The sequence below is a fragment of the Diuraphis noxia genome, unplaced genomic scaffold (assembly GCF_037042655.1).
Source record: "Diuraphis noxia isolate RWA-SAM2 unplaced genomic scaffold, SU_Dnox_SAM2 contig0002, whole genome shotgun sequence".
NCBI lineage: Eukaryota > Metazoa > Arthropoda > Insecta > Hemiptera > Aphididae > Diuraphis > Diuraphis noxia.
Genome location: NW_028301712.1, coordinates 29,250,382 through 29,277,552, shown reverse-complemented (window position 1 = coordinate 29,277,552; position 27,171 = coordinate 29,250,382). Strand labels below are relative to the sequence as shown.

General features: G+C 31.3%; 1 protein-coding gene across 1 annotated transcript; it reads right to left on the bottom strand.

Moving 5' to 3' along the window:
- On the bottom strand, positions 1–26,897 carry LOC107162336 (uncharacterized). The gene is made up of 4 exons (XM_015509186.2): positions 26,041–26,897; positions 4,950–5,140; positions 3,832–4,093; positions 1–2,410 (listed from the first exon to the last, which is right to left on the bottom strand). Exons 1-4 carry the CDS (start codon positions 26,630–26,632, stop codon positions 1,770–1,772), a joined length of 1,686 nt encoding a protein of 561 aa, XP_015364672.2. The 5' UTR covers positions 26,633–26,897; the 3' UTR covers positions 1–1,769.
- Between the last annotated feature and the right edge of the window lie 274 nt (positions 26,898–27,171).

The window sequence follows — 27,171 nt, the reverse complement described above, 5'->3', positions numbered from 1 at the left end:
TAATAATAATTCAACTTTTTTTTATTATTATGATTATTATTTCGTTTTATAATACAATCGTATACGTAATATATAATAAAAACCTTAACGTAAAAACGCGTTTATACAAGTCATTCCGGAATAAGGGATTGATGCACGTATATATAATGTATAACATATATATATATATATATATATATACGTAAGTATATGTTTAGGGCACGAGAACGGTAGCGATCGAAAACGATAAGTTTAATTTTTTCTATCTTTCCGTTCGTCACTCTTTCACTACTGTTCGTGCCCCACGACAACGAGGAGAGGGAAGGTCTGTCTACGACAAGTGGACGAAAACAATAAGAAATATTTATATACAATAATAATATAATGTAATAATACAATATTATAAATACGTTTCTTCGGACTCGTACACAAAACTATAAACGCAGGTAGTATAATATTAGGTATAATATACACACTTATTGCACTCGCGTGTTTAAATTTACAGATATACCAACGTTCGATCGTGCGCCGCTTAACAAAAAAATAAAAATAAAAAAATCATTACATATGACTATATGAGTAATGAGTATACATATATTGTCCGCGGTATATATCGTATATAATAATAATTAAATAAACACTATCATAAACGTGTCTTAACTATAAATATTACTTACAAATTCATAATAATAATAATTATTATTATATAATATATAGGTACGACAATTATTATAATATATACAATGTGTTAACTTACAACATATATGTATATGTATATTATTGACTAGAATCTTGTCGTACTTATTATACTAATGGGCTGTTTATTACGGACGGGGAGTTAATATATAGATCTGTACAGAGAACAGTAAATAAATAGTATGACGTATTACGACACAACAATATAATATGATATATTGATCAACGCGGGTTCCAATGTGTTTTCGCATTGCATCATGTTAATATGTATAGGAGGTACTATCCGGACGGGGTTTCCTGATCACGTTGTCATCAAATGGCCATACAGGTGGTACACGAGTTAAATAATTGTATAACAAATAAGAATAACAATAATAATAATAATAATAGTGATTAACAAAAAAATGCGTGCTTGTCCGGTTGGTCGTTGGGTCGAATCTCTGTTGTGCTTATTTATGTACAACATAAGTATAACCCACCGTAATACAAATATGATGTACGAAATCGATTCACGATCGAATGAAAAATTTGGAAAATAATAATAACGTTAACCAAAATTTAATATCGTAACGCGTATTATATTATACAAACTACGATGATCTATTGTTCACCTGCAGCCAAGTGTCATCTGAATTACCAATATTTTATATACGCTGTTGCTGGAGTCTCCAGAATAAAAATCAAATAATTTTGAGTCAAAGAATCGCGAAACGTAATTTTTACGGACAAAATATCATTGGCCATCGATCTGCGATAAAATTAAATATCTAAAACATTTACAGTATAGAGTAGTCTTGATAAGTCGAACCTCGTTGGCTCTATATAAGATCTCGATAAATCCAAGTTTTTTCTCGCCCCTTGTTGCTTTTTAGCTTATGTTCGAGGTAAGTATGTATCTTGAAAAATACACAAGTGGAATTTATTTTTATCCCCTTTGAGAATCGAGTTATCGAGACTCGACTGAATCATATCATATTATTACAACATATACTCGTATAGGAACCTGCGATGATGACGTTGACGACAAACGAAGACGACGACAACGCTTATGCAAACAAACGGTGGGAATGTATAAGATGAGGTACGTGGGTGGTTCACGCTTTGTTGTTGTTATTGTTGTTGATGTTGTTGTTGTTGTTGATGTTGTTGACGTGGGCGGCGGTGATGCTGAACGGTCGATTGCCACCGGCCAACAGGGATTCGATGCTGAACGGGTTCAGACGACGGGCCTTGTCCGCGGTGGCCGTCGACGACGTGGTCAGGTTCAGCAGAGGTGGCGGGGGTGACGATTCGCCGTCAGCGGCCGGTGTCCGGCTGTACAAACGCCCGCCGCTGAATTCGTCGTCCGAACTACAGCTGTCGTTGCCCCGATGACAAGCGGCCGCTACTGCTGCTACCGCCGCCGCCGCAGCAGCCGCAGCCGCGCGCGCGTACGGCGGCAGTCCCTCGTCCTCGTCCTCGTCCAAATCGTCATCGTCGTCGTCGTCGAACGTCGTACTTGCGCTCCGCCTGTGGTGTAACATCCTGTGGTGGTGTTGGTGTTGGTGGTGATGGTGCAGGAGGTGGTCCTCTTCGCCGACCACGTCGATCTCCTCGTCCCGGCTCGTCTGTCCGCTGCAACAGCTCGACGAGTCGTGAAAAGACAGATCCATACCGGCGTTTGACGATCCACCGACTCCGTCCATTCCTCCACCGACCATTCCGCAATCCATCTGACTGTGTTTTTTGGCCGCGTCTATACGAACAAACAAATGTCAAATATTCAAACTATAAATTCGATTTCGCTTCATGATTTTTGCATCATATAAGCACATATTTTTAAGATTTTTATATTTATAACCGTATAGTTCGTGATACCATATTTAAACCACAATAATAATACGATTTAAAGTTGAAATTCCCATTTTCTATGATAATTATACATAATACTTATACGTAGTATAATTGTGCTTAATTCTGTCCAAATAAAATATCTATATTAAACGTGATGGAATAAGTGTGTTTATAGGTATATAGTAGTCAGAAAAAAATGTAATGGAAAAGAAAAATCGTTGCAATTAAATTTACCGTGTCACAATATCATTGTAAGACGATGCTTTTTTCAAAAACAAATCACGGTTGAAAAAATGCACAACTTAAAGAAAATTCTAATCAAATGATCTTTTATATTATTTTTAAATGTAAAATTGTGTTATAACTACGATAGCATACACCACGTCACGACATATTTATTTAATATCCATTATTGTACAAGCGTTGGAAGCTATACCTCTATACATATATACGTATTGTGTATTAAATATTAGCATGATTTCGCATGCGTTCATTTCTCGTGAAAATCGAATACTATAACTAAATACTAACAAAAACGGCCATAAGTATAACTATTTTTATATTCATAGAGTATAATAGTGATGATAATAATATATACCTAATATACTCTGAGAGCTGCATGCACATATCATTCTCGGTTCGACTTCTTAATCTTATTATATATAGAACCCGACAATTCCATTGGATACTGGGTATGGTCCACACTTTTAAAGACCATTTAACGAGGTCGTTTTGATTGGTTTTTCGTTCAAGTAACGCACTATACGCATAGAGTTTAGTGCCATGAGAACATTTCCAATAACCGTAACGAAACGCATATTGTATACCATGCGGTAGTCGTAAATGGTATATATACTGTCGACTTGGAGAATTCAAGATGAGTGTTATAGACATCGAAACAGTGAAATAGTTTTTTTCCATGCGAACGATTCAAAGAATGAATTAAAATAATTATACGCTGATATGGGACCAAGTGTCGTATACATTGTACAACGACATGTTATATATTGTAGGCATAATGTTATTAATCTTATTATATTAAATGTATCTACTCATATACCTACGCTATACGTTTTGAACATATAACATACTATACTATATAGGTAGGTTATATAGGTTATTATTTTGTAGATTGCATAACGTTAATTAAAAGAAAAGTATAAAGAACATAATACACAATATTATGGCTGTTTAAAAACTACTAATAAGGAATTCGACACGGCGAAATCGATGATAATAGTTTTATTGTACCTATACACATCGCGTACGTTTTAATAACATATTATATGTATTACGTATTATCGTATGGAAAACACCACTTACTGTTAGCTTGCTGAGACTCCCATTCCTTGCGCAGCGTGTCCAAGTCAACGTGCACTCCTTTGGCAGCCAACTTCCTCTGTTGTCGTTCCAAGCTCTTGAGCAACTTTTTCTGCCGCCGTTCGCGCTCCTTACGCCGTAACTCGTCCGCAGGTATTGGCTCTCCGGAACAAGTCACCGGATGTGCGTTGTGCGCCGGTCGACCCGGTCCCTTTTTGGTGTGTTCCTTTTTCCTCCATTTCGCTCGTCGGTTTTGAAACCATACCTGTGAAAATAAATTCGTTATTTTTATAGGTAAGAACATTTACGCACTGTTTCAGTATCTAATTATATTATTATAACAATAAGGTGTTAAATTATATGACATAGTTCAGACGATTATAAATTATCAACAATAATAATCCCCCCCCCCTTTGCAAAATCAGAAAACAGATGAGGATCAAATAATAAATACCTTTTTCGGTACTTACAGCAACAATGCAGATAATATCAAAGCATGAAATCCTATGCCATTTTATAATAGATTTATATATATATGCCGACACTTGATCTTAACAATTTACCATAAACTGGAGAAAAGTTCCCGAGAACAAATCACCTTTAAATTCCATAATAATTCGATATAAATACACACACACACACACACACACACACACACACGTGTATATATATATATAGTAAGATAGCATAGGCCCTATGTGTATATACATATGAATAGGTATATATACGCGCACACTAAAGTTTATCGTCTATTTCTCGCCTCCGGAATTTGCGGTCCCGAGACCAGAACGTATTACACCCCAGGGACGTGTTCTGACTGTATGCTCTGGACTGCAACATGGTGGCGTAAATTATTTAACCATACACAGAACCGTTTGTATATGCACTTTCCACCCCTCACGATAAAAAAAAAAAAACGACTAACAAAAACCAACCCTAAGTTGGCTGAAACAAGCATCGGGAATGAGGTTCTAAATCAAAATATTGGGCGAGAGGGATACTCGAGGGAACTTATATATAAAAGATAAAAAAAAAATCCGAATTTCTCGCGCGGGTACAATAACTTTGTTGCGTTTATATAATATTATGTATATATAAATACATACATAATATATACTTACAGCCACTCTGGACTCCTTGAGGTCCAACCGCAGGGCTAAAGCCTCCCTCATGAACACGTCGGGGTAGTGGCTGGCCAAAAACGCCCTTTCCAGTTCCTCCAGCTGCCACGTGTTGAAATTTGTTCTGGACCTTCGCCGTTTGTTGGCCAGGTCTTCCGAACTACCTGCTGCGCTGTCTCCATCAACTCCACCTATATAAACGTTATCACATGATTAAAATGGTTTTTTTAAACATATATTGATAACTTGATAATAAAAATATATTTTATCAGAACGCCCCTGAATAAGATACTCTGACGATTTTTTGTGAGTTAAATGTTACCACTTAAATTGCCTAGTCGTGAATTTCAGATTACTCGTAATTATAAGGATCAATGTGATATCACGCATCGCCACATATTATATACATGTCGTTTGGTATATATATATATATATAGTACATAAGTACTTACATAGTGTATAAGTATTGAATGTTTATATTATATAACCCCTTATAGAACTATTATATTTCGTTAAATTTCTGTCTATTACTACCTACTCTTTCATGCATGATATACGTTTCGCATGACTAATCATGTAAATTTTCATTGATATTAAATATAATTTTTGATGAATCAAAATTATAAATTATACGTATAAGTAATAAGTATAGGTATGCTATGCGGTGGAAAACTATTACAATTCGTTATACTGATTTCTCAAAAACTTCGTATAGGTACATATGGTATTACCTATCGTATGATGACGTATGCAGGCAACAATTAAATTTGCTCATGGCATATTTATATTGACATATTGCACGTAATATATTTTTTTAAATATCGATATTATCAAAAATATAATTCTAAAAAAAAATTATTTATATATATTGTGTAATATAACTATATAAGTGTGTCTATATATACTATATAGTAACCTTATACGTTTTGTGTGTGCAGCGTGCGCAAGTATAATGTATAAATGATAGTTTTTAGGTGTTTTTAAAATACTTTAAACCCTCAGGGTTTAGATTATTAGAGAATATTTTTTTCACATTCCGGGTGATTTGAACTATTTCGGAAACAGATTTACGCCACAGGGGAGTGGTTGTATTTTCGATTACCGAAAAGTTGAAAATTGGCTTTTCCGAAGCCCGGGGTAAAAAGTTTGATACACCGTAGGGCGTTAAAAACACACTTTCAAAGTTCTCGAATTGAAACATAAGTTTACAACAGGCGTATTGTTTACGAACCGAAAAACTGTAGATAAAAACTAATATATAATATATCTATATTTCCCCCTCGCTGATCAATAGTACCAACGGGAACCAGTGCTGTATGGCTACAGTATATATTTCATATTATGCAAGCCCGAGGGAAAAAAACCGCATATTGAGTTAAAACAATTTCGCAATCGCATTATAAATCATGTCCCCACGACATATGGCAATATTGGACTGTACAACAGAGTAACTGTTTCCACGAGGATTTTTATCTCGTAGCGTGCATGCACTTCAGACGGTCGTAAATCATACAAGAATATTATGGAAAAACATAAAGACGAGACTAGATAATAGAATCGGGAGCGTGGAAGTAGTTTTCTGGCGGTCTAAGAGGTAGCGGCGAGTGGGAGGAAAAATTAATTTTCGCCAAAACAGAGTTGGTCCAAGAGGGGTCTTGGAGAGGAAAAAAAATATTTGTATAATAACCGAATCATAACCGAACGAATTGTTTTTATGTTACCCCAGTTACTATGTTTCAGAGACCGCCATTATGGCGACAACGAAATTGCGATAACTTTTATGAATCACAGTTGATACTGCCGCACGTACAACGTTTTTCGCTTCCAGTATAAATCTCAAATAGAATAATTGAAAACTGGTCCACTGATATACTTAAACTTTAAAAAACTCGTTTCACTTATATATAGTACTAATAATATTTATTATAGTCCTAAACATTGAACATTTGTAGTTGGTATCTAATATCTATACAGAATTTAATCGTCGAGAAAATCCAACTATATATGGGAATTTTAAAGTCATTTGCTAAAGTAGCATGAAGGTAACAATATTCTGAATAGTTGTACAAAATATAATCTCGTACGGTTGTGTAAAGTAAGAATCACATTTAGATTTCAATCGATCATGAAAAATTTTAAATTTGACATAAAAAAAATTCTAAGTATTTCAGTGTATACATTTTTGTCGAAAATGAAAAATGTTTAAATCGGGAAAATGTGTATATGTATAATTGTTTTAAATACAATATATAAGTGCTATTATAGAATATAAGTACCAACAGCGTATATATATACATAATATACTTTATCGAGTATATACGTCATATTATATACAGTTGACCAATGAAATGCCTTGTCTTAAGTGGAAACAAATAATGACGACGATGTTACGGGGCAGCTGTCACATACGTTACATTATTTATTTATTATTATTATTTTTCCTGACAAGAGAAGAACGCGGGGGACGTGTTTCTGGTAGACCGTGTCAAACGGATAACAATTCGTTAAAATTGAATTAACGCGTTCGCCGACGTCGCGCGATGACGATGACGACGACGGAGACGGAGACTCTCACGATAGGCGCTCCGACAAAACCTTTCTCTATCGCCGCTGAAATGGCATCTCTAAAACGTGTAATGTCGTATACAACACATATATATGAGTATTATTTTACTATTATTATTATTATTATTATTATTATGTTATGAGACGTTATAGGCGACAATGACGATATGACAATGGTAATAGAAATAATGGCGACAATAATGATGATAAAAAAAAAAAAACGCAACAAACAAGACCGAAGGCGACCAATAGGGAAAAATAAAATAAAAAACGATGTGCAAAACACACGTCGGGCGGCGACACTAAAATCTAGGACGTTGAATTTTTATTATCATATAATAATATTATACACTGACGACGGCGATGGCACAATTACGCGTCTGAGTACATATATGTATATAATACTGTCGTTATATATAATATTATATTAGCGGGAAATCGTAGCGCCACGAACGGTCTATATAATATATAGGTAGGTATGCCAATAATAATATAAGGCGCCATCATCGTCAGACGTGCGCAATCGGCTCGACGTGTGGAGAATTTAAATTTGGTAATTGTATGTATATGTACTATGTTTTGATGTTTTGACGATATATATCATTAAAAATTTGAAAAAGATTTCGTATATTATTATTATTTATTAATTATCATGCATATGTGCGTGCTATATAAAGTATACAGCTTAAGTACCTATGCTAAACAGCGATTGTCGTGATATTAATATTATTATTAATTCCCGTAAATATTTGGGCAGTCGCAAACACAGATTCGAGATTTTTTGATTTTTTTTTTTAAATAATGTGACCATCTCTGTCGAGTAAATTGCGGTATTCGTCGTAGTAAAACCATTATTATTGAACGTTAAGCGGATCGTCTTGGCTATCATCCGACCGGTACGTATATAATGCGATATTCTGGAAGTTCGAGCTCGTAATAAATTTCGGATTCTGTACAGCTTTCTCACGTCGATGTTTGGCAAGTTTGCCAACATTTATATGTATACATATGGGCCACTGGCGCGGGATAGATAAAGTTAGTTCACGGGCTTCCATTACGCTGAAGAGGTTTTTGATTAAACAAAGTTCATTTGATAGATGACGATGGAAGCCGGGTTTCTAATATATATATATTATGTTATATTATATTATACTGCACGAGTCCAATTATATGTAAACCTTGACGACATATACCTACATCGCTGAAAATCGGCTTTTATGTGCTCAAAATGCTAAATCCACTGCGAAATTACCTTGAAAATTAACAATAAGGACAAGCACGAATAGATAGTACTAACCTAACGTATATATTATAGGCTACACACAATTTTCATTTTTATTCATTAAATAAACTTTTCATGAAGGATTTATAAAAAAACACATTCAAATATATGTCTTATAAACCAATAATGTATACGCATTCGTTTTCATCATGATTAATTGAGGAATATCAAGTCACGTTCATATTATAGGTAGTATAGGTACATTTAACAATTTGAATTTTCGAAATAAATTGACATGTTCAATCATTTCGCTCACGGTATATCTACGGGGGTGTGTTAAATATTTCATAATTTCATTTTTATTACGTCCGTTATTGTTGGTAGGTATATATAATAATATAGGAAACAGGTTCTTGTGAACTCCCAAAATATAAGCGTCCCGACTCGTCGATAAACCGGTAGCGATATTATTGTTTAAACATGAATATCTTTTATTTTATTGTCAATAAAATTCACTTTTCGTTATTGGCCAACTGTTTAATTGATGAATACAAATTAATGCATAGGTGTATCGGTGTATGTATATGGAATGTTTTAATAAAATAAAAATACACATTGCCATATGCATAGATTATAATATAGTAAATACTAAGTACACATTGTTATATACATACGTTTATCATTATTACTATAAGTGTTTTACTAAGATATAATATAATGTATAACAATTACTGAAATGTTACAAGCACGCAACCGTGCGAAGCGTTTTTGCATGAAAACAAACTTTCTGAACGCGTATAATATTTTGTAATGAACTCTTTTAAAAATAATAATAATAAGACAATATAGTTAGTGTTGTTAGTTTATATAGGTATAGTTCCAAAAGGTATGCGTATACAAGTTCCGTTACACGTCGTCATAGACATTTTATTTTATATAAAATAATAAATTTATATAGGTTTGCGATTTAAACTAAATCGATCAACCGTAGAGAAACGTTAAAATGTAAAATTATTTATTTATAGATATTTAATAAACAAATATATGACCAATAATATAATGTGTCTGTATTTTGTACTGCAAACTTGCGGAAACAGTATAGTATGCAAATATTGATTCGAAGAAAACTTATTTTCAACACACTTCTTATGATGTACCTATTATAGGTATATACAGCTAATAGTGTCTATAAATGGGTTTGCGTTTTACTATCGTATATATTGAAATTATAGTAACATTATTTTAATTTTGATTCTCATAGAATGACGTATTACGTATAGGTAATATTAAGTTCTTGTTTAGAATGTTAATTATTTCGTTAACGGAAGTCTTCGCCATCGCCATATGGTTGAGTATGTATATTATAGACATATGTAGCAATGCGGTATGTAGGTAATCATCCCTTATAATATAGAGGCGTTTAGTAAAATTTAAAAATATGATTAATTTCTATACTCGTTTGTTGCTGTAGGTACCTACATACAGATAATAATTTTTAAGCTCTCCACCGGAATGTGTATTTACTTTACATAAAAAAATATGTTCCAGATGCCTAACGACAACGTCTTCATCGTTTCGTATTATAATAATAATAACACGAATAATTGAGTGTATATCGACGGTATATAATCCATATATATATATATATATATATAGACTCCCATCGGCCACCTGTGACTTACTACGCCATCACCTCCATCGACTTTGTATAATGGCAGAAAATAATATTATGTATAAAATATAGCAATGTTAATTTAACGATCGACAGTATAATACGCAGGGATGATAGAACTGTGGGGTAGTTCGAACGATGGAACAGAGAAGAGGGAGCGTGATTTGAATTGTAATTTCCTGTAAACAAACCGCCGCCGCCGCCACCGAGTTCTAATTCATTTTAATAACGATGCGAATGTATATATATATATATTTAGTATATATACGTATATATTGTAGTGGTGGACATGATGGGGACAAGGCACGGGGTGAAGAGTTTTATGATTACAACCCAATTACAAAACACAACTTAATAATAATAGTAATAACCAGTAGAGAGGGTGGAAAAAATTGCCACCGCTTTCTACATGTTTATATATATCGCAGTGATCAGTTAAAATGTATTATACACTCAAAATTTAATTCCCCCGGACAGCTGTTTGATTGTTATTCAAAAGGTCGAAAATAGCATACACCTAAATGTTACAGTCTAGCGGATGAAGTGTAAGAAATTTAGCGAAAAACGTTTGTACTCCTATTTATATTATTCTCTTACGAACTGCTATTTAAGTTTCATTTAATATTTAAGAAGTATTTTAAGATTCTACTATTATTGGATTTAGCGTACGATTAATATATTTGAAATAAACATCATGAAATATGATAGTAACTGCCTGATTAAACGATTGATTGTTGTGCCCATCAAAATCACATATACCTATTGTAATTAATTCCAATCATATATTATTATAAATATAAAATATATAATAAGATAACTTATTGGTGACTTTTTCTACGAGTCTTATTTAATTTTGGTTCATTGCTTTTATTTCTATTATGCAGTTTGAATTCAAACGGTGTTTGTCAAGGTTCGTGTCACCACCTATCCCTCTAAAACGGCTAAAATATGAGTAGAAATCAAGCTCTGACTATAGGTTACCATACATTTTTTATATATTTATAAATAAAAATAATGTTTAATTAAGATGCGTTTCGTGTAGTGTCTGTAAAATCATATTTTATGAATTAAATAAATTATTTTAAATTATTATTTTTTTTTATTATTATTATTAAATTAACGTTTATGTATAATATACCCGGGTAAATTTATATAATATATTTAAATCAAAATAATTATAATTTAATAAATTATGAATATAAACTTAAATGTCTAAATTATTTTTAAGCGAATTCAAAATATTTATTTTTCATTACTTTTAAAATAAATTAAATTTCTAATATAGGTACATTACATATTATCATAGACGATGGTGATAATATATTGTGAAATTAATCAATACAAAACTACTGTATATAGACAGCCGTAAAGAATATGTTATCGCATCTAGTTTACATATTATTATGTACGTATAACACATACGTATACTATATAACATACATATACCTACAAACTATATAATTTTTAATAATAATAAAAAAACAATTCAGCTCACCCGTTACAATAACTGTTTGCAGAATTACAATTCAATTATTTATATAATATATAGAACGCTTATTATAACAAGTTTTGAGAAAACATTCCATGACATTTTTAGTTTTTTAATTGTGATCTGTGACATTATTAAAGGGCTTTAATACTGAAATAATAAAATCGAATACAAAGTATATACGAAGACAAACTTGTGTGTAGTGCATAATGCGTATACCTATAATATAATACCTATGTGTAAGAACCTACCTAATGTGTATCTATATAAAACGCACAAGATGTATAATTAATTTTAAACAATGTGTACCAAAATCGTAAACAAAGCGTGTAATATATAATATTAATATAACATATACGGATATATCACACATTATATATATATAAGGGCCACGGGGGTCGGGTCCAATCGGACAAAACTTTAAACAGTTTAGATCATATTCTATTAGTAAATAGTGTAGTACATACTAATCAAAAACTTTTTCATCTAATTCAAAGTCTACCAGAAAATCAATAATAACTAATATATATTTCACTATAAGACTAGTAGCATTCCTTTAAAAATCTCAACACACGATTAATTTATCGAATCGTGTTATTATTAATTATTATTATTATTATTGCGTTCAAAAATTATAAAATATGAATCGAATAACCTTATTGTATCGATAAATATTTTCGTTATTTAATTATATTTAATCAATTAGGCCAGCTTCAATAATAAACATATCTATATTATATATATATATATATATATATGTATATATATATAATAATACTGCAGGTACTGTACCGCGCCACCGCCTCAAAATTGATAAGCTGCAAGTTTATAATGTATAGGAATAGGTATATAATAATATAATAATCTCTAAGTGTAATATATTTAATACTCGTATTTTAATTAAAACGAACCGATCAGCTGGTGATCACAAAGGAAAAAAAATATTTAATAAAGGTGTGTTTGTTTCTTATTAAAAATAATATAGCCTACATTGGTACATATTGTATAATATGCACGTATATAGATGTATTCAAACTCGGGCATACACTTTGCGGCCTTTGATCTCCGTTCTGCGAATTTCTATTGATGAAAGTCGGCGGCGATAAAAAAAAATAAAAGCAGTTTCTTTACAGCCTGGCTTATCTAATTGCGACTAATTAGGAGCGAGTTTTCAATTTCCTAATGGGTCACCGGAATTCGGACAGACGGTGGCATGCCAATAGCGTTTATAATTTTATATAGGTTTTCTGCGCTATTTTTGAATGTTTATAATATAAGTATTATTACATTATTAATATAATAAGTATACGACTTACGAAACTCTACATAATATATCTTGGTCGTATTGGAAAAACATCTGGTAAATTGCCTCATTATAAGATTGAAATATAAAAATCTGATATCGATCGAATAACACGTTCCAAAAATGAAAATTGTATAATGTTATCCAAGTACGTTAGCTATTGGAAGATTATACGATCAAAAATAAAAATGTAAGACCATAATTAATAAGAATTAATAATTGTGACATTTACTGTGATAAAATAAAATTATCCACATGGAGAATAAAAATATTTTGTTTTCGAACAATTATTATTATTCAGAAGACCTACCCGTATTCATCAAATAGCTAACATTTTAACGTTATAATAAATGCCCTTCCATAAGTGAAAAGTCATAGTGTTAATTTAATTTTGTTTAACTACAGTTATTAGTTTATTACTTATTAATTTATTATACATGTTTAGTGGTATACGTTTAAAATTATAATTATCTGGGTGTATAAACTTTTCAAATATTCAGAGTACCTTTACACATTTCACATTTGAAATATTCTCACCAACGTTTATGAAATTATTATATATACTTGATGAATTTAATTTGTTCTATTTCTTTTTGCTGTAACAACTCCTAATGTAATACAAGAAACCCATTATTGGATTACTATTTTCAAAACATTGTAAGTAATACTTTTGTGATTTTAAATGTTAACAGTTATAAAAGAACTAGCCTTCAGTTAAATGATTTTTAAGAAAAAAATACACAACAGTAGATAGTAAGCGTTATTTAAAGTTTAAACCAACAAAAATAATGTGTAGGTAATAAGCGGGTGATCACAAAAAAATGCTATAAAACACGTAAAATAAAATATTATAGCATTGAGTTTAGTGTAGTATATACATATATAGATATATATACCTATTACCTATACTCAATGATGATATTGTTTGTAACCTATAAGACTTTAGCTTATGATTTGATGAGTTTTATTAAACATAAACTCTGAAACTTTGAGTATGTATAATAATATTAAAATTTTAAACGTACCACTGAACCTATAATGAGATTTCGTGTCAGTTGCAAAATAGGAAGTTTTTTTACATAAAGCTGGTCTTGGGTATTCAGCGACTATTCGATAATTCTTGTATCTATCTAACAAGTCGTGTAGGAGGTATTTAATCGTAAAATAATATATTATGATTTACAATTATTTTCAATCACTGAGTCACTTTTGAGTGGTTCCTATGGATTGTCTGTTAGCACGGACGAGTTAAAGTAATTAAAAATAGTTGATCTTACGTATTGCCGAAATCGGTGAATACACAAGTATGAATACATACGAATCGTGTTTGATATAGGTTGAAATTTTATTTGCTTCAAAAAGGAGATCGTCATTAATTTTTGAATAAAATAATAAAATATTATGTAAATTCAATCAAATAAAGTTGTTTATTGTTTAAACTTGATTATGTTTTTTTTTTTATAAATATTTGAACTAATAGTTTAATTTTATATTAACTTCAATTAGTTCTGATTAAAAAAAAAAAATATTTATGATAGTATTACAAAATATGAGTAATAGATGAGAGATTTAGTGATAAATCTTCTTATAAATATTTAGGTGCCTACATTTCCTCCCCCTTTAGCAACTTTTCTGCGGGAGTCCCTGAAATATTGAGTTATATAACGATATCGCGTGTAGAATTTGTGTCTACAATAATTAATTTTATCAAAAACATTAATACTTTTCGAGATGATAAGTTTTTATTATTGAAAATTCGGTATAGTATACATACTGTATATACATCACCATATTGTATTTTATTTCTTAATATTTGAATGATTAGTAAAATATAAGACTATAAAAAAAAGTGTGACAGTAGGTATAGATTATGTCCTATATATCTTTAGGTATACCTATTCTATAAAATAAATATTTTATAACGAAAAATATAATCCAACAAGTTAAACTAGTTAGTAATATTTGGACAAACATCTTATTATAAAAGATGATAAAAAAACGTTCATTACTTGGTGTGATAATTGTTTTATCCGATGTGAAATGCGTTTTCGACACAGGAATGGGGAAAAAATGAATTTAGGTACCTACATCAAAATAATAATAATGAACCTCGTGCGTTCGCGTTCGGTCTCGTGCGGCTATGACGGAAAATATATTATTTTAATACAGCGCGATGGTTTAATGAAATAACCCGTGAAACACAAGACTGTGTAATTATTACTTTCAACGACGGGCCGTTTAAAGGCGGACGTTTTTCGCCTCTTGCACCCGTATATACACATTATGGTACCTATGTATCAGCTATATTATGTATACAGCCCATTTCTGACAATGTTATTACCGTGTTATTTATACAGACGAATATGTATATATATACGAATATTATACGCTGCGACGGAGCAGGGTGCAGGTAGAGTATATATAGTTAGGATACACACAGAAGAAGAAAAAAAAAACCTCCGAAACGAAATTGAATAACACCGCTGCAGCGTATGATGTGAGTGTGTGTGTCTGTCCTATATACACCCAATTTGATCGGATAGGATCGCCCGGAGCATAAATAATCCCGCGATCATTCATGATGTTATATCATATAATAATATATAGGTATATAAGTATTAAACATATAGGTTACCTAACCCAACCTATGGTTGTGGTGTATATATCGAATGGCGCTGCGCTTGCCTCCACTTATCCTAATACGCGGACTGTCCGTTTTGTGCTCCTCCTTAGCTTTTTTTTTCTTGATCGCCGGGATAACAATCAGTGGCGCAACTAGGATCTATTTTCGGGAGGGGTTATACATATAAAAAAATAAATTAGCAAAAAAAAAAGTCTTCACTTAATGAAGTGAAGACACTTTGAAATATTTGACTTTTAAACACATTTCGGGAGGGGTCACAACCCCCAAACCCCACCCCTGGTTGCGCCACTGATAACAATATAATATTTCGAAAACTAGAAACCGCCCAAATAACATGACCATAACCGTCCAATATTCAATCTCCATCATCGGGATCTATAGTAATTTACACTGCAATATCATACGCCTAAGGGATTTGTCTTATCGGATGTTTAACCTAACCAAATGATATTATTGTATACCTTGATTGTTATAACACCTAAGTGGCAGCGCATTTCGATCATCGTCGGTCGATCAAGACTTATTATAACTTTATATTTTGTACCCATATAGGTACGTGCGTTATACATCGAAATAGATTATTCACAGTTTACAATCGTTTGTTGATATATAGTAGCACACCCATATTATAATAATATTATAATAACATATATATATTATTCTTTATCTCTGGCTTTCAGTTGAGCGATGATAAATGTTATCTTTTATCATTATTTGAGTGATTCGAAAAAAAAAATTTACCAAATATGTTTTAGTTGCAGGTCTTACTGCACTCTTAATCACACCTAATAGATATATAGTTGCAACTCGATATAGATTCAAACCTCTAAATATACGCTACTATATATACATAATTATAAATATTGTAATTTGTAATACTTTTGCATAATTTAATAAATTCGATTGCACATAAAACGAAGCGTCTCCAACGTTCAATCATGTCACACATCATATTATATGGAATCGTATGTATCATTATTTTTATAATTTAATTATGATCGAAATTGTCCCCCTCTCCGTCTCCGTCGCTGTGAGTCTTTCCACGGGTCTTTCACCACACATGTATACCTGTACGCATGTATACGTATAAGCAAAATAATAATAATAATATATATATATACACATTGCTGCTGTCATTTATATAGAAACGGAAACGTGACTCGTGCCTGCCACGCGTGTGTTGTTGTCCACGTATTATATACGTATAAGTAAGGGCACACACACACACACACACACACACGCGTGTGGTCACAAATGAAAACGAATTGAAATATCGGCTTTACGTGACCGCCGAGTTGGTATGGCGAGCACAATGGTATTGGTACATAATTTGAAATACTTAACCCGCAATAACCGCGCGAGTAGACGTGTCACATCGCATTATTATATTATATACTTAGGTACCAGCAGTACAACAAATATAATCTAACCTTACTGTGGCGGCTGTTCTCTACCGGTCGCAAGACCCATTTTTCTCGTTAAGAAAATATAACAAACACACACACACAAGACGCACAAATTTTCAATTGGATTCGAACGCAAACACAAAAGACGGTCCCGCGACGTCACACACACACACACACACACACACACACACACACACCATGTTTATGTGTATAATATAATACGCACGCGCACGAGATTACATCACATCATGTTATGACCTCTAGATGGACGACAGCGAAATAATTCGTAACGGCTAGAAATTTCCGAATTCCCACGTGCCACGCGTGCAGCATGCGACGAGATTTTCGACGTGACGTGCAAGATGTGGATATAATAATTATGCTCATATTATTTTATACTGTTTTAAGGATCGATTCTAGACACGACACTGCATAGGTAATATCTAGAAGTGAATATCCTCCTCATACATCCGTGTTCCGGTATACCTATTACCTATATACTATACGCGAGCATCCTCGACTACGTCAGTGGCAGAAAACAACGAAATACATATCACATTATCATACGTCAATTGCATATATCAATAAAATGACTGTTGTATACAATAATTGATATTCGTGGGATTAATTAATATTAAAAATCATTATTATAATAATTATAAAACCCTAGCGCGTCGAAGTGATATACAATGGTTTCGACGTTTTCTCATCGATTCCATAATATGACAATCTTAGATCATAAAATACTATATGGATGGAGCCACGGCGAATTATACCAATACAAAATAATGATGCCGATATTAGCGACGAGTTACCAAATTATGTGTTCGATGTGCGCATGCGCGATGTAATTCGTCGCTTATTTATCCATATGTTATACTGTTATATTTTGACCTTGGGTACAGCCTATGGATAATTATGCAACGAAATAAATTGTGCATGCGCATATCGAACACCTATAAAACAGACACTTGTCGCAAATATAGGATTTAAAAATACGCTGTGACTCCATCCATAGTACATGATCTAAGGCGACAATACGATTACAAATTGCATCTGCACCGTATCAAAGATTTCATAAGGTATCAAAATATGATATTATATAAAATCTTTGATAATGTATAATTTTTTTTTTATCGTGGAAAAAATGTAATTTTTCTGTCATCATACAAATGGTTTTTAAGTTAAAACAAATTCTATTTATCACATGAACGAGAGTTTAAGCGATGCTACGCGAATACCTGCGGCGATTATTCACAAAAACAATATTCGGTCAAAACATTATGATAATGTACACATCTAATATACGTTCAGATTATAATATGTATTAGACGATTTACAGCTAATTTCTAATCAATTTGGGTGCGCTCAAGACGCTCATCAATTATGGGCATCATTAATCATATAATCGCCCGAACGTTTCATAGACATTTTCTAAGAAATGTGTGTATATAATACATATATATATATATATATATATATATATATATATATATATAGGTACTATTATTCAATAATATGTTTACCAATAATGTATATACGTTAAACAGTGTTTTCCGTCATAATATCTCGTGTAAAATATATACAACAAAAACCACGATAATAATTTAATAATAATTATTATTTTTATACTACTCGCCCATCGTTTGGCGTATTGATTTTTATTTATTTCAAATCGATTCAAACCTTTGATCAGACCGTCTTTTACCGCGAATTCGCTTTCGGATCGATTGCTTTATCGCTCGTCAATGTCAATCATCGTAAATACGAAAACATGATTTAAAAAAGAAACCTTTCGAGCAAATAACATACCGCATAGATCATAATTTGCACAACATAATAACATATTATGTTACACGTAAATCTATCAATTATTATTGATTGTATTGTTCGACAGAAATGCGTAATCCTTTAATTTCTACCTAATAACAAGTTTGTTTTTTTACTCATCGGTTATGCATAATAATTTATATCTTTTTAATTTGTTCAAAATGTTTAACAGCATTAATTAATTTAAAAAATGTGTTATTTATTATTATAAAGTCGGTTAGTTTGTTGATAGATAGATATTATGTATTTTATAACAAATAATTATAGAACCGTCTAAAATCCTTTTTGTTTGGCAAAATAAATATTTGAAATATTGTAACCCAAAGAACATTATAAAATTATAATCTAAGTAGCATAAATTAATGAATTATGTATATAATATTTATATTATAATAATTATAATCCAGATACCACGGTTTTTTTAATTATTATTATTATATTATTATATATTTTTTTAATAATTAAATCCTACAAGTGTAATAAAAACCATTTATCTGAAATGACTAGGTAGTGTTTTGATATTATATTATGTGTTTCTCAATGTACCGATAATGTTTTGCCATCTAATAAGATCCAATATACCTCATTAAAGATTAAAAAAACTCAAGAAATTTACAAAATGCCTGGAAAGAAATATATTAATGTCTACGAGGCATGATGATGGTAAAATAGGTAGGTATTACTATATTATACTATGATATGATGAAAGGTAAATAATATATAATACTCGGAGAGTCTTGAATACAGTGCTAAGGTTAATCCAGGTAAATGTTATAATTTGGTTGCTACATTTTTTAATAATAATAAAATCTGTTCTCGTATTTTAGCTTTATATCCTTCATTTATATAATACTCGTAAATATTTGGTTTTATAGATATATTCGTGAAAGTCCTATAATAGGTAGGTATATCCACGATTCTTAATCTGTTATGATATAGTCAACTCTGACGTTATATAGGCACCAATTCGAAATAAAAATGTAGAAAAATATTTCTCGGCATGATGGCGAAAAACCTATATATATTATATATTATAATAGTATCTATCACAATTTATTATAATCTATTATATACTCGCTAAATGGTTATTCTAAAATTTATCCTGCAGAATTTTATCGCATCTATTAGTTATGACGTTAATATAACTATTTAAGATACGTGAATGTATATTTGGGATCGACGATACCTATAAAGGCATTTATACAGAATATAACCACTTGGTGAAAACAAGAAAATAATATAACCACAACACTGCAATGCCGTAGCCAAGGGGGTGTCTTTGGTGTTGACCAACCCCACTCCCTCATTTTTTACCAAAAAATATAATGTATACGCTATACATGATTCAGATTTCTACATAATATGCAGTTGTCATATTATGGTTCTATTTGATATATTTTTAATAATATGAAGATCAATGACTCCTGCAATTGAAAATTCGCACGTATAAAGTCTCTTGTTATATTTATATATATATATATTTTTTTGAAAGAATTTATTGTAAAAAAAACGGTTATAATACAAGAAAATAAATAACATTAAGATTAAATTTTACAATAATTATAAATATATAAGATTTAGAAAAAATATTGGCCGAATGCGAAAGTTTTTATACTTTTTAAGGATTAATATTTATACGGATGAGAGTATATTATACATTATAGGAGTACAATCGCTTGGATGATATAATGTATTTTATATAGATATACGTCGTCATAACGATAATAATAATAATTGTATTTAATAGCTGCCGCACGAAAAACAGTTAAAATTAACTCTTAAATCTCCCGACACGTTATTGTGCACATAATATACTATTAAACTATGTACTATATAATGATGATATAGGTAAATTCGATGTACAAACGTTTAACGAAGCTGTATAGGGGTTTTTATTTTTTTATTAATATAAAATAAGTATATATGTGTGTATATAATATTGTATAGTAATGACCGGTTACATTCATGCACGCGGCGTACACATTATAATATATAATATTATATATACGTAGCTTTTAATCCACTGATCTGGATGAATTGTGCCATATATTTTATTAGAGGTTGTTTACCCGCGACTCTAGACGAAGGCAGTAAGTGTTTAACATAATACATATCTGTAAGTATATTATAAAAATGATGACCACGTTTGTTGGGCCTACATACATATATAGTATATACACACATACAAAACTCCTATAGTTTCCTAGACTCCATACTCCATAGTACCTACCTATTATAATATATATTATTACAAATAACAAATATACCTATGATTTGTCTATACATATACTTATAATATCTTATGTATGATGCATTATTGCCCATCGCAGCGTATATCTAGGGGTATCTATATGCAACGAACGTGCATTATTATTATACTCATTATGAGCCTCCAGAGACTATATAATATCCACAGCTGCAAACACATTTAGAAATCAATTGATACGTTTAAATTATGTAATAAAAAACGAAGAATTTACATTTTTTTTTTTTTAGAATATAGTAATTTTATGAATCAATAAAAACGTTCTGGTTCTGACTTATTTCTTATACATGGTTATGAATAAGCATATTAAACAAATACCTATATAAACACTGCTATACAATCAAATTTTTCTAATTGAACCTCATAAAAAAGATAAAACTGAAATGTTTAAAATCAATTTAGATGTTAAAGTAATAACAATATAACATAATAGCTATTAAAGTAGACAATTATTATTTTCTTTATATAATTTTTATACACATAATAGAATGTAATATACATATATATATATATATTAATTATATTTATTTGATTTTGGTACTTATACATATGGTGTTAAAAAAGGAAAAATAACACGTTCGATAACACTGCAAAGGTTCACATTATAATACTATACATAGTTGAACATTTTTATCTGTTAATTATTTCACCGTTCGTATATATCAAAGCAAATGGTTATGATATTTAATTGCTAATAACCTAGTAGTCTGGTAGTAGAACAGGAGTAAAACAATATTACCATGTAGTTGAATATTTATATTACATTTATATATACCCGTTTATTACGTTAGTTAATTGATTAGGTAACATTAATGTTATTTGGTTTATTTTTAATCCGAAATAATAGTCAATAGAAGATAAATATTCAAATAAAACAAATAATAAGGCATCCCGTTAACATAATAAGGTTACCGCTATACTATTAGGTACTATAATATATACATTTAATTTACTGATTATAACATATTAAAATTAATGATATAAATGAAATAATATATTTATTTAATCATAACTAAGTCGTAAAATTAATAATAATTATTAAAAATTGTCGAATTTATAAAACATAAACCATAATAGCCATTTCAGATTCTGGTTTATTATTATTATAGAAATAATTATTGTAATAAAACGTTTCGATTATTTTTATTATTTCCATTGATATGAACCAGGTATAATAGAGTAGTTATACTTATTATTGTTTTATGCCTACTTAAAACTATTAAAATGCGAGATGCAATATTTAGTATTTCGACTGTAAGTGAAAATATATTTTGTGTGATTCATGACAAAATTTAGCTATATTATTGTAAATAGTTTTACAAATATAATATGCTTCCAAAACATTAAATATATATATATATATATATATTATAGCATAAAATACAGTTTTTAACTTTTTAATAATTTTTAAACGTGTATGTTAATTTAATTTAATTATTTTAATTTGATCATAATTATTATTTGGCGATGATTAAAGTTTAAGTAGCAGGTTATATACCTAATTATAGCTGCAAATTTATGAATGACTTTGTTGCATATCTACATAATTACAATTCACAACAAGGTTGCAATGATTCCATGTTTCCATATTATAGTGAAATTAATTTATAGATTTTATAGTTTAAAAAAAATATGATTATGAATAATAATGATAATAATATTATTAAAATTAAATCATATTTCATATTTAGAACTGAAATTGACAAATATATATTTATTTGTTAATTATGCGTTTATGTGTCCGTGCGTAAAGATCCAATTATATAGAATGTAATATACAAAAAAAAGAGTTTACTTATATATATATATAAAATTACTACAGATTGTATAATATTATTGTAGTGATTTTATGAAGATGAATAATAGTCCAGATATACATTAATAAAATAAAATGTAAAAGTAGATAGGTACTTATGGCTGCATACGAGTTCCTTCCCAAAATACGAAAATATACATCGCGATATCCGAGTTGCATCCGTGGTTTTTGCACAACATATCTATTCTGAGTTGCGTCCTCAATTTTTTCGCGACAAGTACGAGTTGCGTCCTGGTTGATAATTGATTAATTGGTTAATAGTATACATATCTATACGCCATATACATATTTTCCTTCCCACTTTTACAGACTGAGGACTGCCATTTGTATAAATGGTGTGGTTTAATGATGTATTGTAATTAATGATTCTATATATTAAATTATTTATTGTTCTAAAATGAAATGTTAATTTTATGAAATGCTGTAGTTAAAAGATGTAATTGTATATTATTTTATAAAATGGGTAAATTTTTGTATGCCGATTTTTGAACGAACTAAGACGTGTTAAATTTGTGTTGATTTGTCGAACAATGGAATGTCGAAGTGTGACTGATGTCTGATGCTAACATGAACAGAATTAATTTCCAACAATTAATTGTAAGGGTGTATTTATAATTTCTCGGACAGATAATAAGGTATCGATAATTGAGATATTTATAGCATTTACGAGTTTATCACCTAACATATTATTCTCAGTCGCTGAAAAACCTGTGGGCGCAACTCGGACAAAATATCATTTAGGGACGCAATTCGAATGCACCGGTACTTATGTACCTATACATCTACAGTTATTTGGGAAAATGACTATATGTATATTATATATATGGTTTATAGTAGATCAAAAATCACTCAGCACACTTTAACCTACTAAATGATATATCTACCTATATACAGTCTTATAACAAATCTATGAGTATTTAAAATTGCAGGATTTGGACATAACTATATTTTGCACACCTGTCTTACGAGGGAGCACCCTTCCGGTCTTGTAGGGTTCCCACGGTTAAATGGTATAGTTACTAATAATACAAATAAAGTAAAACGATCACATACACACTTATATAACTGTCCCTTTTTATTTTCGAATATTTACCGTCACGCGATTTTCGTATTTATCGTTACAATTGTAGATATAAATTGCGCTTTTTTTTAAAAAAAAACTTGCATATACTTATACCTACATAATATACATACATAGATACGTGTAGGTTCCTAATCGAATTCTAACATAATATACTATGTTGATAAAATAATATATAAACCTACCTATACCTATAACGTATGCATATAATATTCGTAAGAACCATACAGCTGTACCTATATCCATAATATATCAACTATACTAGTTTCATCAAACTATAATAGGCACATTATTATATTATATCACAATGGTACTATGTATATTTATGTTTGAAAAATAAAAATATGTATACATATACATGTACCATATATTATACTAAACCATTATATATATATATATATATATATATATATATATATTGACACATTATATATTTAAATTTTTCCTGATATAATGGCGCACCTAGCCTCTGAACTTATATCACAATAATAAAGAACCAATCGTAGTACACCACGACCCTCATAACTATATAAATACTCACGATTTATATATAAGTATAAAATACGATATGTAGGTACTTAATCAAAATCATAAAACTATTTAATTTTAATTCGGCAATATATATGTATATATTATATTTCTTATACAATTATACATATAGAATATATAGATATCTCCTGAAAATGTATACCTACAGATTGATGTAAAATTTTAAAATGAATTAATTTCTAACACAGATTTATAATATAATATATACCGCAATAATAGCAGGTTTCACTATAAGTTAATATTTTCTATAAAATTTGGTATGATCTAAAAATAAATCTAAATATGTTACTGCACAATTATGTCTATATTATACGAATTAAAAATCTATTCATTATCAATTTTATATAGGTAGGTATTTATAATTGTCCAGCTATAGATCTTGTTACTAGGGTTACCTGCTATATTTAAATCGATGTACCTACATGTTATGTAATTGCGTTTTGCGTTAATAATCACGCGAAAGGGGTTAAATTAAAACATTTTTCGTGAGAATATATTATTATATATAATATATAACTATTAAATTTTCAATTTCACACGCTAATAATTTAGTTACATTCATCACAAGATTGAAATTCGAATTGGTTTTATTACTATACATAATTCCATATTATTGAGAAAAAAACGTTTTTAATAAAATGTAGTAAATCATGAATATTATTATACAATATTAATTGGGTACCCACCCTAATCATAAAATAACTTAATACCCTAAAACTAAACGTAAAAAATGCCGATACACTGCCGTCGTATATATAGTGCTTGATATTATATACCTACGTACAAGTTCCAACTTAAAATTTAGTATGATATATGTACCTAAGTTATAAGCATCATGATATAAATAAGTCCAATATATTTAGATTGGTAGGTATACACATTTTTGTTTTCGCATTCTTATACCGCGATGCTATATACTGCAATATTAATGTATTGTGCATTAATTTTCTATTAGGTATATGATGATTTTATATAAACATAATTAGCCAAGTGCAGTTAACAAAATACCTATTATATATCACTTTATATACCTAAATGTACGTATACCTATACATCCAAAACAAAATTGGTGAGGGATTTAAGAAAACGCTCAATGTAAAAAAATCTTCTACATATACAGTATACTAGTATACCTGCAGACATTTTTTTATGTTTTTTGTTTTTTTTTTTTTGCTGCAAAATGCAAATATACCTATTTTTACGCCTAAAGATTACAACTATAATAATTTATTGTATGAAACAACTAACCTTTTTTGCAGGGCGATCCAGTTTCGGAGGCGCTGTCATCGCTATGATTGCCTGACATTTTAATAATCATGTGCTGTTGCTGCTGTTGTTGCTGCTGCTGCAGCAATAATTGGTGCTGCTGCTGCTGTTGCTGTTGCTGTTGCTGGTGATTGTGTTGCAGTCGTTTTTTGCTCGCGGGTTCCGAGTTGGGCCGGTGGTGGAGGTGTTGGTGTTGGTGTTGGTGTTGGTGTTGTTGTTGTTGTTGTTGTTGTTGGTGCACGGCGGCGGACATTACGTGGCCAGCGATCGTGTTGTTCCTTGCTGCGGCGGCTGCTGCTGCAATCGCATATCGCTGGGCGGCCGCGTGCTCGACGTGGTGCTGCTGAAGAAACGGCGAAAGGCCGGCGGCCGCAAAACTGGCCGCGGACGCCATACCATGCGGGAAACGGGCGGCAAAATGTGGGAACAGCGGATGCGGCGGCATCTGGACACCTCCTGTACCGCCACTAGACTGTTGCCCTGCGCCACCGGATGTGGCCGTGGCCGCGGCCGCGGCAGCCGCGGCGTACAGACGTAACGACGGAGACGCTTGTCCCGAGTCCAACACCATCATCGCGCGAGTACGTTTTTAAAACACTCGTATGACAATAAAAACAAAAACGGCGATAACAACAGTGTAGGATATAATATATTTATATTAATTTATTATAACTGCAGAGTCGTTCGAACGCGGCAGCGACGACGAACACGAACACGACGGCGGCACTGTGCAGACGACGACTATTACGCGGCGACGGCGACCGGACGATTGTGATGTGGCGCGGCGCGACTGCAGACGAGCGCACGGTACGGCATCGGCGCGGCTATTGAATATAGTTAACACCTATTTTTCGGTGCCTCCGCGCCGGCCCGGCCCGCCCCAATACACGCGCGCACCACCGCCGCCCCACCATCAGACGCCACGGGCACCGCGAACACCCATATACCGTAATGCAATAAGCGTATATTTGTGTGTATGTGTTGTGTGTGTACGCGCCGACTAAATTGCCGGGTAATGATGGCGAGCGGTTCTCCCACTGCTGACGCCGCAGCCGACGCCGTCGCTCATTGATTCGTTCGCTCCGGACCCACACACGCCTCGAGTGGCCTCCG

What these genes read in the sequence shown, in the direction of transcription:
- LOC107162336 (XM_015509186.2), bottom strand. Translation starts at nt 26,632, where the DNA reads ATGATGGTGTTGGACTCGGGACAAGCGTCTCCGTCGTTACGTCTGTAC. An exon ending in TGGATCGCCCTGCAAAAAAG is followed by an intron (nt 5,141 to 26,040) that starts GTTAGTTGTTTC and finishes ACGTTTATATAG; the next exon opens with GTGGAGTTGATGGAGACAGC. An exon ending in GGAGTCTCAGCAAGCTAACA is followed by an intron (nt 2,411 to 3,831) that starts GTAAGTGGTGTT and finishes TTGTTCGTATAG; the next exon opens with ACGCGGCCAAAAAACACAGT.